The following is a 15146-nucleotide window of genomic DNA, read 5'->3' as shown; positions in this document are numbered from 1 at the left end:
ATAAAAAACTTTTTAATCCGAGTTCGTATCCAAAAGTTATGCCCATTTTACTAAATTTCAGAGAGATTTTGCAAATAAAGTCGAAATTCATATTTGTAAATTTTCCCAACAACTAGACCACATATCACGCGGGAAACTTATTTCTTTTATTTTTTTGACATTTTCATCATTTTCTTTTATTTTTTTTAAAACTGAAAAGGCGGTCCACGAGGGTGCATTTGGTTAGCAGTGACGCACCAGGGGATAGTGCGCCATTACTAGTTGACATAGTAATGGCGCACCTTCACAAAGTGCGCCATTACTATGTGTATGACTTGGTCAAACCTTGGTCAAACTTAGTAATAACGCACTTTGTGTAGGTGCGCCATTACTAAGTTTGACATAATAATGGCGCACTATACCCTGGTGCGCCACTACTAGTTTTGAAAAAAAAGTAAAAGAAATGTTAGTAGTTGCGCACAGAGTGTGTGGTGCGCCATTACTAGTTAAAACTAGTAATAGCGCACGATGCCCTGGTGCGCCATTACTAGTTTTGGAAAAAATTGTTAGTAATGGCGCACCATGGGTGTGGTGCGCCATTAATGATATGGACACTAATGGCGTACCTACACATGGTGCGCCACTGCTATATAGCAGTGGCGCACCACATAGGTATGTGCCATTAATGTCCATATTACCTATAGCCCTTTTCCTAGTAGTGCAGGGAGTGCGAACCCTTGGCCAGAGGAGGGAGGTGGCTTATATAAAGTGCGCCGGACCCCTCCAGCCCTCAATTACACAGGGTTTAAGGTACATAAAGGTGGCCGTTACTGATAACGCCAACAATAAAGATACATGAATGACTATTAAGTCTATAGGGTAACGCCTGACCGTTGCCATATAGAGTGACTTTAGATCTTCTATATGTCGAGTGATTCTTGTCGCGGTCGAGTGAGTACTCCTTGGTCGAGTGAACTTGAATCTTCCGAGTGGTCTGTTTATGGTCGAGTGAATGATGGTATCCCTCGAATGCTTATGACTTTAGGCCAATGTCCTTGGGGAGGGTGTATAGGTCAGGCCTATGACCCTACCCTAGGTACATGTCATCGTCATTAGCCCCCGAATGGTTCAGGGTTCGAGTGGAAAAAGGAGTGGAAGTTGGTCCCGACTCTGTTACATGCCGCGGAAGTATTTTCCTTAGACTGATGAGTTATGAGACAACTTTGACTTCATTTTTAGTCGCCTTGATCCATTCTAAAGTAGTCGAGTGAACTTTTGCTGATAATCTTCGACTGTTGATATGAAAGAAATCTTCAGTCTGACAGGTTGCTCTGCAGTTCCTGGATCTTGCGGGATTCGAAATTTTGGGAAGCGCGCGGGGCGGAGGAGGCCGCATTAATCGGGATGGATTAGGCAGGGGCGCCTCGATCACCGCGCCACCTTTTTCGCCACGTACCGAGCGAGCGACAGTTGCGGGATTTGACATGATTGCCCGGGCCCAGTCGTCAGTCACTCAGAAATGACTCCATATAAGACGTTGGGTTGGGGAATTTTGCACAATGCGCCTCAATTTCTCCTTCTTCCTCCTCTCCTTCTCCACCATTACCGCTTTCGCTCTCGATGCCGCCTCCCGCCCGTGCGCCCCTTGCTGTGATGGTGAAGGACAAGATGGCGGCACTGGAGCGCACAAAGAAGGGAGCGGCAAAGGGGAAGGGCAAGAAGACCACCAAGAGCGGGCCGTCATCGAGATCTGGCTTGCCACGCGGTTGGGTTCAGGGCGATTGGATCCGATCCAGAATCGCGCTGGATGACTTGCAAGACCTGGCCGAGAGGGGGCTGATTGAGCATGATTCCTGGAGGCTCCCAGGGGATGAAACTAAGCCACAGCCTCAGGAGGGTGAGTGTGTCTTACTCGCCACTCACGTCGACCACGGTTTTTCTTTGCCCCCACATCCCTTTTTCCGTGCATTCCTGAACTTCTTCGGAGCCCAACTCCACCATTTCTCTCCCAACACTATCACGTACCTTGCGGCCTATGTCTCCTTGTGCGAGAATTTCCTGGGCTGCCGACCGTACTGGGGTTTGTTTAAACACATCTTCACATGCCGCTCACAGACTGTGAAAAAGGCTAGCCCGAGTGACGAGAAAACATAGGTGATCCAGATGTGTGGGGGCTTAGGTATCCAGATGAGGGGGAAGAGTGCTTTTCCTGCGATGACTCTCCCTGACTCGGTTAGAGGGTGGCAGTCGACTTGGTTTTATTGCAAAGACAAGTCGACCCCTGGTCATTCGACTGGTCTCCCCCCTTTTCCTTAGCGTGAGTCCAGAAACCTACTTCCTTGAGAGTGACTCTAGCAGAGAAGGTGGAGGTGTCCATGTTGATGGAGCGAGTAGTTCAGCCGATCCATGAGGGTGTGGCTGGTATGGATCTTCTCGAGGCATTCCTCAGTCGACGTATTCAACCCCTCCAGGCTCGTGGTCACTCCACGTGGATGTACTCGGGGATTGAAGATTCCACTCGGATCCACCCAGAGGACGTTGATGAGAAGTCAGTGGCACAGTGGGTGCAAAGCATGATAGGGAACAAGGATAACCCCAGGGGGTCCCGAAGAGTTTTACCATTTGACACCAACAACCAACCAGACAAGGTTTGTCCCTTATCTCCGAGTGTTTTTCATTCTGACTTGCATTTGTTTACTGAGTCGACCACCCTTTGGTCACCTCTTTTGCTTCACAGGTTTATACGGATCCGTACTCAATGACGAACGAGGAGCAAGAGCAGTACCAGGAAGGAGAAGAAAGCGGAGGCGAAAGCATGGATTGTCAGTCTGATGGAGGAGAAGAGGAGGAAAGCGAGGACTCAAGCAATGGTGAAGAAGTCGAGTCACCACCTTGCAACGAAAAGCGTTCCAAACATAAGCACGACCCATCAAGTATCCACGGCGAAGTAGCTAAGCCGACCAGACAGACTTCGAAGCGCACTCGGACCTCTTCGCCTATGCCGACTCAGAAGGCTCCAAAGCAGCCAAAAGTTGCAGAACCAAAGCCTCGGAAGACCCTGCCCAAGATCAAGATCGACGTCCCTGTCACTTCTGCGTAAGTGTCTTGCCCCCACTTTTTGACCAGGGACTTGTGTTGTCGACTCTTTCTCATTTGTCCGAGTGAATCATGAAACTTGCAGAGCTGCTACCTCTGGGACTTCTGCTTACAGGGATGATGACGAGGATGTGGAAGACGCGGTCACTTCTAACCCGGGTATGACTTTTGCAAACTTGTCTTTGCTTTCTCAGCCATTTTGTTGATCGACTGAATTTTTACGGTTAATTCTTTTTTGCAGCTCCTCCCAATGTCATTGATCTTCCAGATGACGATGAGGATGTGCCGCTGAGGCCCAGGAGGAGTAAGAAGACATCAACTAGCAAGGTGCCCCAGTCGACACTAGTGACGGAGCCAGTGATCCAGGAGACCGGTGATGCCAACCGAGCTTCTGTGTCTTTTGCCGTACCATTGTCGAGTGCTCAGCTTTAGATGTCGACTTCTCAGATCCCAACCGATACACCGTCTCCAATCTTCACTACGTATCGCGTCCCGGAGGACCAAGTGGGTGCTGCCAAGGAGGCCATATGCATCATGATGGAGCAAATGAAGGTGGTTCGAGGGGCCAGTCAAGCTGCTTATGACGCCAGCTCAGCTCTCCGGAGCAACGTCCAGGTTGGTTGATTACCGACTGAACTCTTAGCTTGTCGCTTGCTCTGTTAGGATATGCTACCCGAAAATTTCCCTTGTGCATCTTTTCGTCACTCTGCCTTTTGTATTTGCACACCCACTAGGTGTTTAATTTATTGCTGAATAGTACTGCTGAATAGTTTTGCTTCTTGAGTTGACTAGATTCTGTTGATTGAGTCTTTGAACCAGTGGGGGCACGCTGAGTGCATTCACTGGGTGTAGTCCCCGAGACCGTAGTTGACTGCGGGCAGTCGGCTATGGTCTGAGAATCATAACTTTCTCACTCGGTCTGAACAGATCATGTCGAGTATAACTTGAACCAGTGGGGGCATGCTAAGTGCACCCACTGGGTGTAGTCCCCGAGACTACTGTTGAATGTTTGATTCGGCAGTAGTCTGAGAATTCTTTTCACTCAGGAGTGAATAACTTTTGATTTTGTTCACTGATGTAACATTTGTTGACTTCAAAAATCCTGTGAGCTCATCTCCAAATTCTCCGAATTCGAGGAGAAGCAGAGACAACTCAATCTTGACTTGGAGTTGGCTAAGCAGAACTTGCAGAAGGCCAAAGATAAGACAACCGATATGGAAGGTAACAACTGGTCGATTGTTTATCTTGGCCGACTCACAAGTCATCTCCTTGTTCTTCTGTCTGACCCGAGTACATATCTTTCAGAGAAAATGAAGCAGGCTCTGGCAAAAAAGGACCTCGATCTTGCTGCTGCACAAAAGGAGGCTCAGGAGAAGATTGTACTTGCTGACAAGAAACTGGCCTCAGTGGGTGCGCCGGAGGAAGAAAACACCAAGTTGAAGACATCCCTTAACGAGTCCAACCGAGAAGTGACTCTTCTGAAGAAAGACAAAGTGGCTTTGAACGAGAAGATTGAAGGCATTTCTCGTACGAGAAATGATCTCGAAGCTTATCTGGGGGCACTCGCCAAGAAGCTATTCCTTGTGCTCGAAGGTATTCTTCCTTGTCTGACTGTTTAGCTATAGTCGATTCACCATGCAACCGTCGACTCATTATTTCTTTGCGTTTGTAGAATTCTGCCAAAACTTTGAAGAAGAAACCGGACGAATCGATACAGGCCTGGACCCCGTCCTTTCCCCTGTTGGTGATGAAGCTACCATGAACGTGCTCCGACTGGAATCCCGTGTTTCCAGTGTTACGGCTTACCTTGCTCACCTGAAGGTTGCGGTGTCGCAGATTGACTCAACGCTTTGGCCACGGGAGACGCCCCAGAATGACCTCGAGTCTTTGATGACTCGACTCAACGAGATCCCTGGCTGAGTGCAGGAGTGGAAGAAGTCGTCTGCTCGCTACAGTGCTGACATAGTCTGTCGCTAGTTCGAGTCCACTTCAAGGAAGCCAAGGAGGAGAAGCTAGCAGCGATCAAGGTTGCCACTACCAGAAAACATGACTTCTAGTCCTTCATGGAGACCTTTATTGCCTCCGCCACTCGGATTGGAGATGGAATCAACCTAGACGAATTCGTCGAGCCTGCCAGTCCTCCCGCGGAGTGAACAAACTTTTTATGATCCGATTAAATTTTCCTCGATATGCCGAGTGGTTTTTGTAACCGTTTAAACTTCTTCGGGCTTGATGCTCGAGTACCTTGAACTGCGATCTAGAACCTTGTAGGATTTATTTGAACTTGGTTGCTTTTGGATCTTTTGACTCTTTGACTAGAACTTTTTTCTTCAGTATGAGTTGCTACTGACTTTGTGAGCAGCTCAGTCGAGTGTATCATGGGCAAAGGTACTTGGTGTTGCCCATAGCCTGCACCTCGTCGTCCTTGTGGATCGGGATGGAGCGGATGTTGTATTTGTGTCAAAACTCCGAGGACAGATCATGGTCGACCTGCATCTCGTCATCTTTGCAGATAAGGATGGAGCGAACGTTGTATTTGTGTCGAAGCTCCAAGGACAGATCGTGGTCGACCTGCACCTCGTCGTCCTTGTGGATAAGGATGGAGCGGATGTTGTATTTGTGTCAAAGCTCCAAGGACAGATCGTGGTCGACCTGCACCTCGCCGTCCTTGCGGATAAGGATGGAGCGGACATTGTATTTGTGTCGAAGCTCCGAGGACAGATCATGGTCGACCTGCACCTCGTCGTCCTTGCGGATAAGGATGGAGCGTGTTTTAAAACTTAGGCGAGTACTAGACTGCAGCTAAGCCCCCGAGTGGGAGGGTTGCTCACCACTCGGTAGGATTTTTTTAAACTTAGGCGAGTACTAGACTGCAGCTAAGCCCCCGAGTGGGAGGGTTGCTGACCACTCGGTAGGATTTTTTTAAACTTAGGCTAGTACTGGACTGCAGCTAAGCCCCCAAGTGGGAGGGTTGCTCACCACTTGATATGATTTTTTTAAACTTAGGCGAGTACTAGACTGCAGCTAAGCCCCCGAGTGGGAGGGTTGCTCACCACTCGGTAGGATTTTTTAAACTTAGGCGAGTACTGGACTGCAGCTAAGCCCCCGAGTGGGAGGGTTGCTCACCACTCGGTAGGATTTTTTTAAACTTAGGCGAGTACTAGACTGCAGCTAAGCCCCCGAGTGGGAGGGTTGCTCACCACTCGGTAGGATTTTTTTAAACTTAGGCGAGTACTGGACTGCAGCTAAGCCCCGAGTGGGAGGGTTGCTCACCACTTGGTAGGATTTTTTTAAACTTAGGCGAGTACTGGACTGCAGCTAAACCCCCGAGTTGGAGGGTTGCTCACCACTCGGTAGGATTTTTCTAAAACTTAGGCGAGTACTGGACTACAGCTAAGCCCCCCGAGTGGGAGGGTTTCTCACCACTCGGTAGGATTTTTTAAACTTAGGCGAATCAGGTTCACAGCTAAACCCCCGGATGAGAGACATGCTCTCCACTCTTGGGATTTGAATTTTTGGAACTTAGGCGAATTAGGTTCGCAGCTAAGCCACCCACTAGGCAATTTTGGACACATGCATAAGAAATAACAATCATTTAGGAGACTGCAAAACCTTGTCTTTGATAAACAAACTGAAAGGCACTTCTTATTACATCTCGACAGTCCAAATGATTAAGTGTTAAAGTGGCGGAGAAGCTCTGCATTCCAGGTGCGTGGCTCGTCTTTCTTGTGTTCCACATCGTACATGTGATATGCACCATTGTGGAGCACTTTGGTGATGGTGAAGGGGCCTTCCCAAGCAGGGGCAAGCTTGTGTGGACGTTGCTGGTCCACTCGGAGTACTAGGTCTCCTTCCTGAAATGCTCGACCCCTGACGTTTCTGGCGTGAAAATGCCGCAGATCTTGTTGATAAATGGTCGACCGGATCGGCGCCATCTCTCTTTCCTCTTCTAGAAGGTCAACAACATCTTGATGGGCTTGTTCTGCTTCGGCTTATGAGAAAAGTTCCACTCGCGGGGCACTATGAAGCAAATCAGTCGGTAGCACGGCCTCAGCTCCATAGACCAAGAAGAAGGGAGTCTGACCAGTCGACCGATTCGGTGTCGTCCTCAGGCCCCACAGTACTAATGGTAACTCATCTACCCAAGCTCCAGCCGCATACTTGAGATGTCGCATTAGCCTGGGCTTCAACCCTTGGAGGATCAAACCATTTGCTCTTTCTGCTTGTCCGTTCAACTTCGGGTGAGCGACTGAAGCATAATCGACCCGAGTGCCTTGGGAAGCACAAAAAGCTCTGAATTCATCTGAATCAAAGTTTGATCCATTGTACGTGATGATGCTATGCGGGGCTCCAAACCTGAATGTCAGCCCCCTGACAAAGCTGACGGTAGTGCTCGAATCGAGGCTTTTGATGGGCTTGGCCTCAATCCACTTAGTGAACTTGTCGACTGCAACAAGTAGGTGAGGAAGACCACTTCTGCCAGTCCTCAAGGGTCCAACCATATCCAACCCCCAAACGGCAAATGGCCAGACAAGTGTAATGGTCTTCAGAGCTCAGGCGGGTTTGTGAGACATGTTGGAGTAGAACTGGCAACCTTCACACTTGTCGACTATTTCCTTTGCCATTTCATTCGCTCGCGGCCAGTAAAAACCTGCCCGGTATGCTTTGGCCATGATTGTCCGTGAGGACGCATGGTGACCATAGGTCCCCGAGTGGATATCACTCAGGATCATTCGACCTTCTTCTGGGGTAATGCATCGTTGAGCAATGCTACCTCTTGAGCACTGCATTGGTTTTCCCTTGAAGAGGAAAGGGTGATGCAACAAAGTAGCGTAAGTATTTCCCTCAGTTTTTGAGAACCAAGGTATCAATCCAGTAGGAGGCCACACGCAAGTCCCTCGTACCTACACAAACAAATAAGAACCTCGCAACCAACGCGATAAAGGGGTTGTCAATCCCTTCACGGTCACTTACGAGAGTGAGATCTGATAGAGATAATAATGATAAGATAAATATTAATTGTATTTTTATGATATAGATTGAAAGTAAAGATTGCAAAATAAAATAGATTGGAAACTTGTATGATGGATAATAGACCCAGGGGCCATAGGTTTCACTAGTGGCTTCTCTCAAGATAGCATAAGTATTACGGTGGGTGAACGAATTACTGTCGAGCAATTGATAGAAAAGCGAATAATTATGAGAATATCTAGGCATGATCATGTATATAGGCATCACGTCCGTGACAAGTAGACCGACTCCTGCCTGCATCTACTACTATTACTCCACACAACGACTGCTATCCAGCATGCATCTAGAGTATTAAGTTCATAAGAACAGAGAAACGCCTTAGGTAAGATGACATGATGTAGAGGGATAAACTCAAGCAATATGATATCAACCCCATCTTTTTATCCTCGATGGCAACAATACAATACGTGTCGTTTCCCTTTCTGTCACTGGGATCGAGCACCGCAAGATTGAACCCAAAGCTAAGCACTTCTCCCATTGCAAGAACGATCAATCTAGTAGCCAAACCAAACTGATAATTCGAAGAGACTTGCAAAGATAACCAATCATGCATAAAAGATTTCAGAGAAGAATCAAATATTGTTCATAGATAGACTTGATCATAAACCCACAATTCATCGGGTCTCGACAAACACACCGCAAAAAGAGTTACATCGAATAGATCTCCAAGAAGATCGAGGAGAACTTTGTATTGAGATCCAAAGAGAGAGAAGAAGCCATCTAGCTACTAGCTATGGAGCCGAAGGTCTGAAGTAAAGTACTCACATATCATCGGAGGGGCCATGGAGTTGATGTAGAGGCCCTCTATGATCAATGCCCCCTCCGACGGAGCTCCGGAAAAGGCCCCAAGATGGGATCTCTTGGGTACAGAAGGTTGCGGTGGTGGAAATAGGGGTTCGTGGTGCTCCTGGATGTTTTTGGGGTATGTGAACATATATAGGAGGAAGAAGTAGGTCGGTTGAGCCACGAGGGGCCCACGAGGGGGAGGGCGCGCCCAGGGGGGTAGGCGCGCCCCTGCCTCGTGGCCACCTCGTTGGTTGCTTGACGTCCACTCCAAGTCCTCTGGATCACGTTTGTTCCAAAAATCACGCTCCCGAAGGTTTCATTCCGTTTGGACTCCGTTTGATATTCATTTTTTGCGGAACACTGAAATAGGCAAAAAACAACAATTTGCACTAGGCCTTGGGTTAATAGGTTAGTCCCAAAAATAATACAAAATTGTAAAATAAAGCCCATTAACATCCAAAACAGATAATATAATAGCATGGAACAATAAAAAAATTATAGATACGTTGGAGACGTATCAGCATCCCCAAGCTTAATTCCTGCTCGTCCTCGAGTAGGTAAATGATAAAAACAGAATTTTTGATGTGGAATGCTTTCTAGAATATTCTTCAATGAATTTTTCTCTATTGTGGCATGAATGTTCGGATCCGAAAGATTCAAGATAAAAGTTTATTGTTGACATAAAAATAGTAATACTCCAAGTATGCTAATCAAGCAATTATGTCTTATCAAAATACCATAGCCAAATAAAACTTATCCCTACAAAGTCATATAGTTTGGCCATGCTTCATTTTTGTCACACAAAATGCTCCCATCATGCACAACCCCGATGACAAGCCAAGCAATTGTTTCATACTTAGCCTTTTCAAACTCTTTCAACTTTTACGCAATATATTAGCGCGAGCCATGGACATAACACTATGGGTGGAATAGAATATGATGATTGAGGTTGTGTGAGAAGACAAAAAGGGAGAAAGTCTCACATTGACACGGCTAATCAATGGGCTATGGAGATGCCCACCGATTGATGTCAATGCAAGGAGTAGGGATTGCCATGCAACGAATGCACTAGAACTATAAATATATGAAAGCTCATCAAAGAAACTAAGTGGGTGTGCATCCAACTTGCTTGCTCACGAAGACCTAGGGCATTTGAGGAAGCCCATAATTGGAATATACAAGCCAAGTTCTATAATAAAAAATTCCCACTAGTATATGAAAGTGACAAAATAAGAGACTCTCTATCATGAAGATCATGGTGCTACTTTGAAGCACAAGTGTGGAAAAAGGATAGTAACATTGTCCCTTCTCTCTTTTTCTCTCATTTTTTTATTTGGGCCTTCTATTCTCTCTTTTGGCCTCTTTTTTTATTATTTTTCGTCTGGAGTCTCATCCCGACTTGTGGGGGAATCATAGTCTCCATCATCCTTTCCTCACATGGGACAATGCTCTAATGATGATCACCCTTTTAATTACTTACAACTCAAGAATTACAACTCGATACTTAGAACAAAATATGACTCCATGTGAATGCCTCCGGCGGTGTACCGGGATTGCGATGAATCAAGAGTGACATGTATGAAAAATTAAGCATGGTGGCTTTGCCACAAATACGATGTCAACTACACGATCATGCAAAGCAATATGACAATGATGATGCGTGTCATAATAAATGGAATGGTGGAAAGTTGCATGACAATATATCTTGGAATGGCTATGGAAATGCCATAATAGGTAGGTATGGTGGCTGTTTTGAGAAAGATATAGGGAGGCTTATGTGTGATAGAGCGCATCATATCACGGGGTTTGGATGCACCGGCGAAGTATGCACCAACTCTCAAGGTGAGAAAGGGCAATGCACGGTACCAAAGAGGCTAGCAATGATGGAAGGGTGAGAGTGTGTATAACCCATGGACTCAACATTAGTCATAAAGAACTCACATACTTATTGCAAAAATCTACAAGTCATCAAAACCAAGCACTACGCGCATGTTCCTAGGGGGATAGATTGGTAGGAAAATACCATCGCTCGTCCCGACCGCCACTCATAAGGAAAGCAATCAAAGAACACCCCATGCTTCAAATTTGTCACATAATGTTTACCATACGTCCATGCTACGGGACTTGCCAAGTTCAACACAAGTATTCATCAGTTTCACAATTATTCAACTAGCACACCCTAATATTACCACATTTATATCTCAAAACAATCTATTAAGCATCCAACTTCTCTTAGCATTTCAAATTTATAACCAAAGTGAATTACCATGCTGTTCTAAAGGACTCTCAAAATGATATAAGTGAAGCATGAGAGAACAATTATTTCTATAAAATAAAACCACCGCCGTGCTCTAAAAGATATAAGCGAAGCACTAGAGTAAAAATTATCCAACTCAAAAGATATAAGTGTAGCACATAGAGTATTCTAATAAATTCCAATTCATGTGTGTCCCTCCCAAAAGGTGTGTACGGCAAGGATGATTGTGGTAAACTAAAAAGAAAAGACTAAAATCATACAAGACGCTCCAAGCAAAACACATATCATGTGGCGAATAAAAATATAGCTCCAAGTAAAGTTACCGATGGACGAAGACGAAAGAGGGGATGCCTTCTGGGGCATACCCAAGCTTAGGCTTTTGGTCGTCCTTGAATTTTACCTTGGGGTGCTTTGGGCATCCCCAAGCTTAGGCTCTTGCCATTCCTTGTTCCATAATCCATCAAATCTTTACCCAAAACTTGAACACTTCACAACACAAAACTTAAAGAAGAATCTCGTGAGCTCCGTTAGTAAAATATTTTCTATGGTTCATAAACTCTATTACTAGCCATAGATTCATCAAAATAAGCAAACAACACACGAAAAACAGAATCTATCAAAAACAGAACAGTATGTGTAATCTGTAGGTTTTGAATACTTCTGGAACCCCAAAAATTATAAAATAAATTTCTGGACGTGAGGAATTTATCTATTAATCATCTTTAAAAATAATTAACTAAATATCACTTTCCAATAAAAATGGCAGAAAATCTCATGAGCGCTAAAGTTTCTATTTTTTTACAGCAAGATTGCAAAGACTTTCCCCAAGTCTTCCCAAACGTTCTACTTGGCACAAACACTAATTAAAATCATAAAACCACATCTAAACAGAGGCTAGATGAATTATTTATTACTAAACAGAATCAAAAAGCTAGAAACAAAAATAAAATTGGGTAGAACTGGCAACCTTCACAATTGTCGACTATTTCCTTTGCCATTTCATTCGCTCGCGGCCAGTAAAAACCTGCTCGGTATGCTTTGGCCATGATTGTCCATGAGGATGCATGGTTACCACAGGTCCCCGAGTGGATATCACTGAGGATCATTCGACCTTCTTCTGGGGTAATGCATCATTGAGCAGTGCTACCTCTTGAGCACTGCATTGGTTTTCCCTTGAAGAGGAAAGGGTGATGCAGCAAAGTAGCGTAAGTATTTCCCTCAGTTTTTGAGAACCAAGGTATCAATCCAGTAGGAGGCCACGTGCAAGTCCCTCGTACCTACACAAACAAATAAGACCCTCGCAACCAATGCGATAAAGGGGTTGTCAATCCCTTCACGATCACTTACGAGAGTGAGATCTGATAGAGATAATAATGATAAGATAAATATTAATTGTATTTTTATGATATATATTGAAAGTATAGATTGCAAAATAAAATAGATTGGAAACTTATATGATGGAGAATAGACCCGGGGGCCATAGGTTTCACTAGTGGCTTCTCTCAAGATAGCATAAGTATTATGGTGGGTGAACGAATTACTGTCGAGCAATTGATAGAAAAGCGAATAATTATGAGAATATCTAGGCATGATCATGTATATAGGCATCACGTCCGTGACAAGTAGACCGACTCCTGCCTAATCTACTACTATTACTCCACACATCGACTGCTATCCAGCATGCATCTAGAGTATTAAGTTCATAAGAACAGAGTAACGCCTTAGGTAAGATGACATGATGTAGAGGGATAAACTCAAGCAATATGATATAAACCCCATCTTTTTATCCTCGATGGCAACAATACAATACGTGTCGTTTCCCTTTCTGTCACTGGGATCGAGCACCGCAAGATTGAACCCAAAGCTAAGCACTTCTCCCATTGCAAGAAAGATCGATCTAGTAGGCCAAACCAAACTGATAATTCGAAGAGACTTGCAAAGATAACCAATCATGCATAAAAGATTTCAGAGAAGAATCAAATATTGTTCATAGATAGACTTGATCATAAACCCACAATTCATCGGGTCTCAACAAACACACCGCAAAAAGAGTTACATCGAATAGATCTCCAAGAAGATCAAGGAGAACTTTGTATTGAGATCCAAAGAGAGAGAAGAAGCCATCTAGCTACTAGCTATGGAGCCGAAGGTCTGAAGTAAAGTACTCACATATCATCGGAGGGGCCATGGAGTTGATGTAGAGGCCCTCTGTGATCAATGCCCCTCCGGCGGAGCTCCGGAAAAGGCCCCAAGATGGGATCTCTTGGGTACAGAAGGTTGCGGCGGTGGAAATAGGGGTTCGTGGTGCTCCTGGATGTTTTCGGGGTATGTGAACATATATAGGAGGAAGAAGTAGGTCGGTTGAGCCACGAGGGGCCCACGAGGGGGGAGGGCGCGCCCAGGGGGGTAGGCGCGCCCCCTGCCTCGTGGCCACCTCGTTGGTTGCTTGACGTCCACTCCAAGTCCTGTGGATCATGTTTGTTCCAAAAAGCACGCTCCCGAAGGTTTCATTCCGTTTGGACTCCGTTTGATATTCCTTTTTTGCGAAACACTAAAATAGGCAAAAAACAACAATTTGCACTAGGCCTTGGGTTAATAGGTTAGTCCCAAAAATAATATAAAAGTGTAAAATAAAGCCCATTAACATCCAAAACAGATAATATAATAGCATGGAACAATAAAAAAATTATAGATACGTTGGAGACGTATCAGCATCCCCAAGCTTAATTCCTGCTCGTCCTCGAGTAGGTAAATGATAAAAACAGAATTCTTGATGTGGAATGCTTTCTAGAATATTCTTCAATGAATTTTTCTCTATTGTGGCATGAATGTTCAGATCCGAAAGATTCAAGATAAAAGTTTATTGTTGACATAAAAATAGTAATACTCATAGTATGCTAATCAAGCAATTATGTCTTATCAAAATACCATAGCCAAAGAAAACTTATCCCTACAAAGTCATATAGTTTGGCCATGCTTCATTTTCGTCACACAAAATGCTCCCATCATGCACAACCCCGATGACAAGCCAAGCAATTGTTTCATACTTATCCTTTTCAAACTCTTTCAACTTTTACGCAATATATGAGCGCGAGCCATGGACATAACACTATGGGTGGAATAGAATATGATGATTGAGGTTGTGTGAGAAGACAAAAAGGGAGAAAGTCTCACATTGACACGGCTAATCAATGGGCTATGGATATGCCCACCGATTGATGTCAATGCAAGGAGTAGGGATTGCCATGCAACGAATGCACTAGAACTATAAATATATGAAAGCTCATCAAAGAAACTAAGTGGGTGTGCATCCAACTTGCTTGCTCACGAAGACCTAGGGAATTTGAGGAAGCCCATAATTGGAATATACAAGCCAAGTTCTATAATGAAAAATTCCCACTAGTATATGAAAGTGACAAAATAAGAGACTCTCTATCATGAAGATCATGGTGCTACTTTGAAGCACAAGTGTGGAAAAAGGATAGTAACATTGTCCCTTCTCTCTTTTTCTCTCATTTTTTTATTTGGGCCTTCTATTCTCTCTTTTGGCCTCTTTTTTTATTATTTTTCGTCTGGAGTCTCATCCCGACTTGTGGGGGAATCATAGTCTCCATCATCCTTTCCTCACATGGGACAATGCTCTAATGATGATCACCACCCTTTTAATTACTTACAACTCAAGAATTAGAACTCGATACTTAGAAGAAAATATGACTCCATGTGAATGCCTCCGGCGGTGTACCGGGATTGCGATGAATCAAGAGTGACATGTATGAAAAATTAAGCATGGTGGCTTTGCCACAAATACGATGTCAACCACATGATCAAGCAAAGCAATATGACAATGATGATGTGTGTCATAATAAATGGAATGGTGGAAAATTGCATGAAAATATATCTTGGAATGGCTATGGAAATGCCATAATAGGTAGGTATGGTGGCTGTTTTGAGAAAGATATAGGGAGGCTTATGTGTGATAGAGCGTATCATATCACGG

At 44.7% G+C, this 15146-nt stretch overlaps 2 protein-coding genes across 2 annotated transcripts; both read left to right on the top strand.

Moving 5' to 3' along the window:
• The first annotated feature begins 2734 nt into the window (after positions 1-2734).
• Positions 2735-3635, top strand: LOC123150241 (uncharacterized). The gene is made up of 3 exons (XM_044570075.1): positions 2735-3075; positions 3161-3234; positions 3317-3635. The coding sequence occupies exons 1-3, from the start codon at positions 2738-2740 to the stop codon at positions 3505-3507; spliced, it is 603 nt and encodes a 200-aa protein (XP_044426010.1). The 5' UTR covers positions 2735-2737; the 3' UTR covers positions 3508-3635.
• A 654-nt stretch (positions 3636-4289) lies between these two features.
• Positions 4290-5156, top strand: LOC123153482 (uncharacterized). Its single transcript, XM_044572588.1, has 3 exons — positions 4290-4296; positions 4381-4668; positions 4748-5156. Exons 1-3 carry the CDS (start codon positions 4290-4292, stop codon positions 4993-4995), a joined length of 543 nt encoding a protein of 180 aa, XP_044428523.1. The 3' UTR covers positions 4996-5156.
• Positions 5157-15146: the final 9990 nt, after the last annotated feature.

Source organism: Triticum aestivum, chromosome 7A (genome assembly GCF_018294505.1).
Source record: "Triticum aestivum cultivar Chinese Spring chromosome 7A, IWGSC CS RefSeq v2.1, whole genome shotgun sequence".
In the NCBI taxonomy this organism is placed as follows: domain Eukaryota; kingdom Viridiplantae; phylum Streptophyta; class Magnoliopsida; order Poales; family Poaceae; genus Triticum; species Triticum aestivum.
Note: the sequence above shows the minus strand (reverse complement) of the source record. Positions and strands in the feature narration are given on the sequence as shown.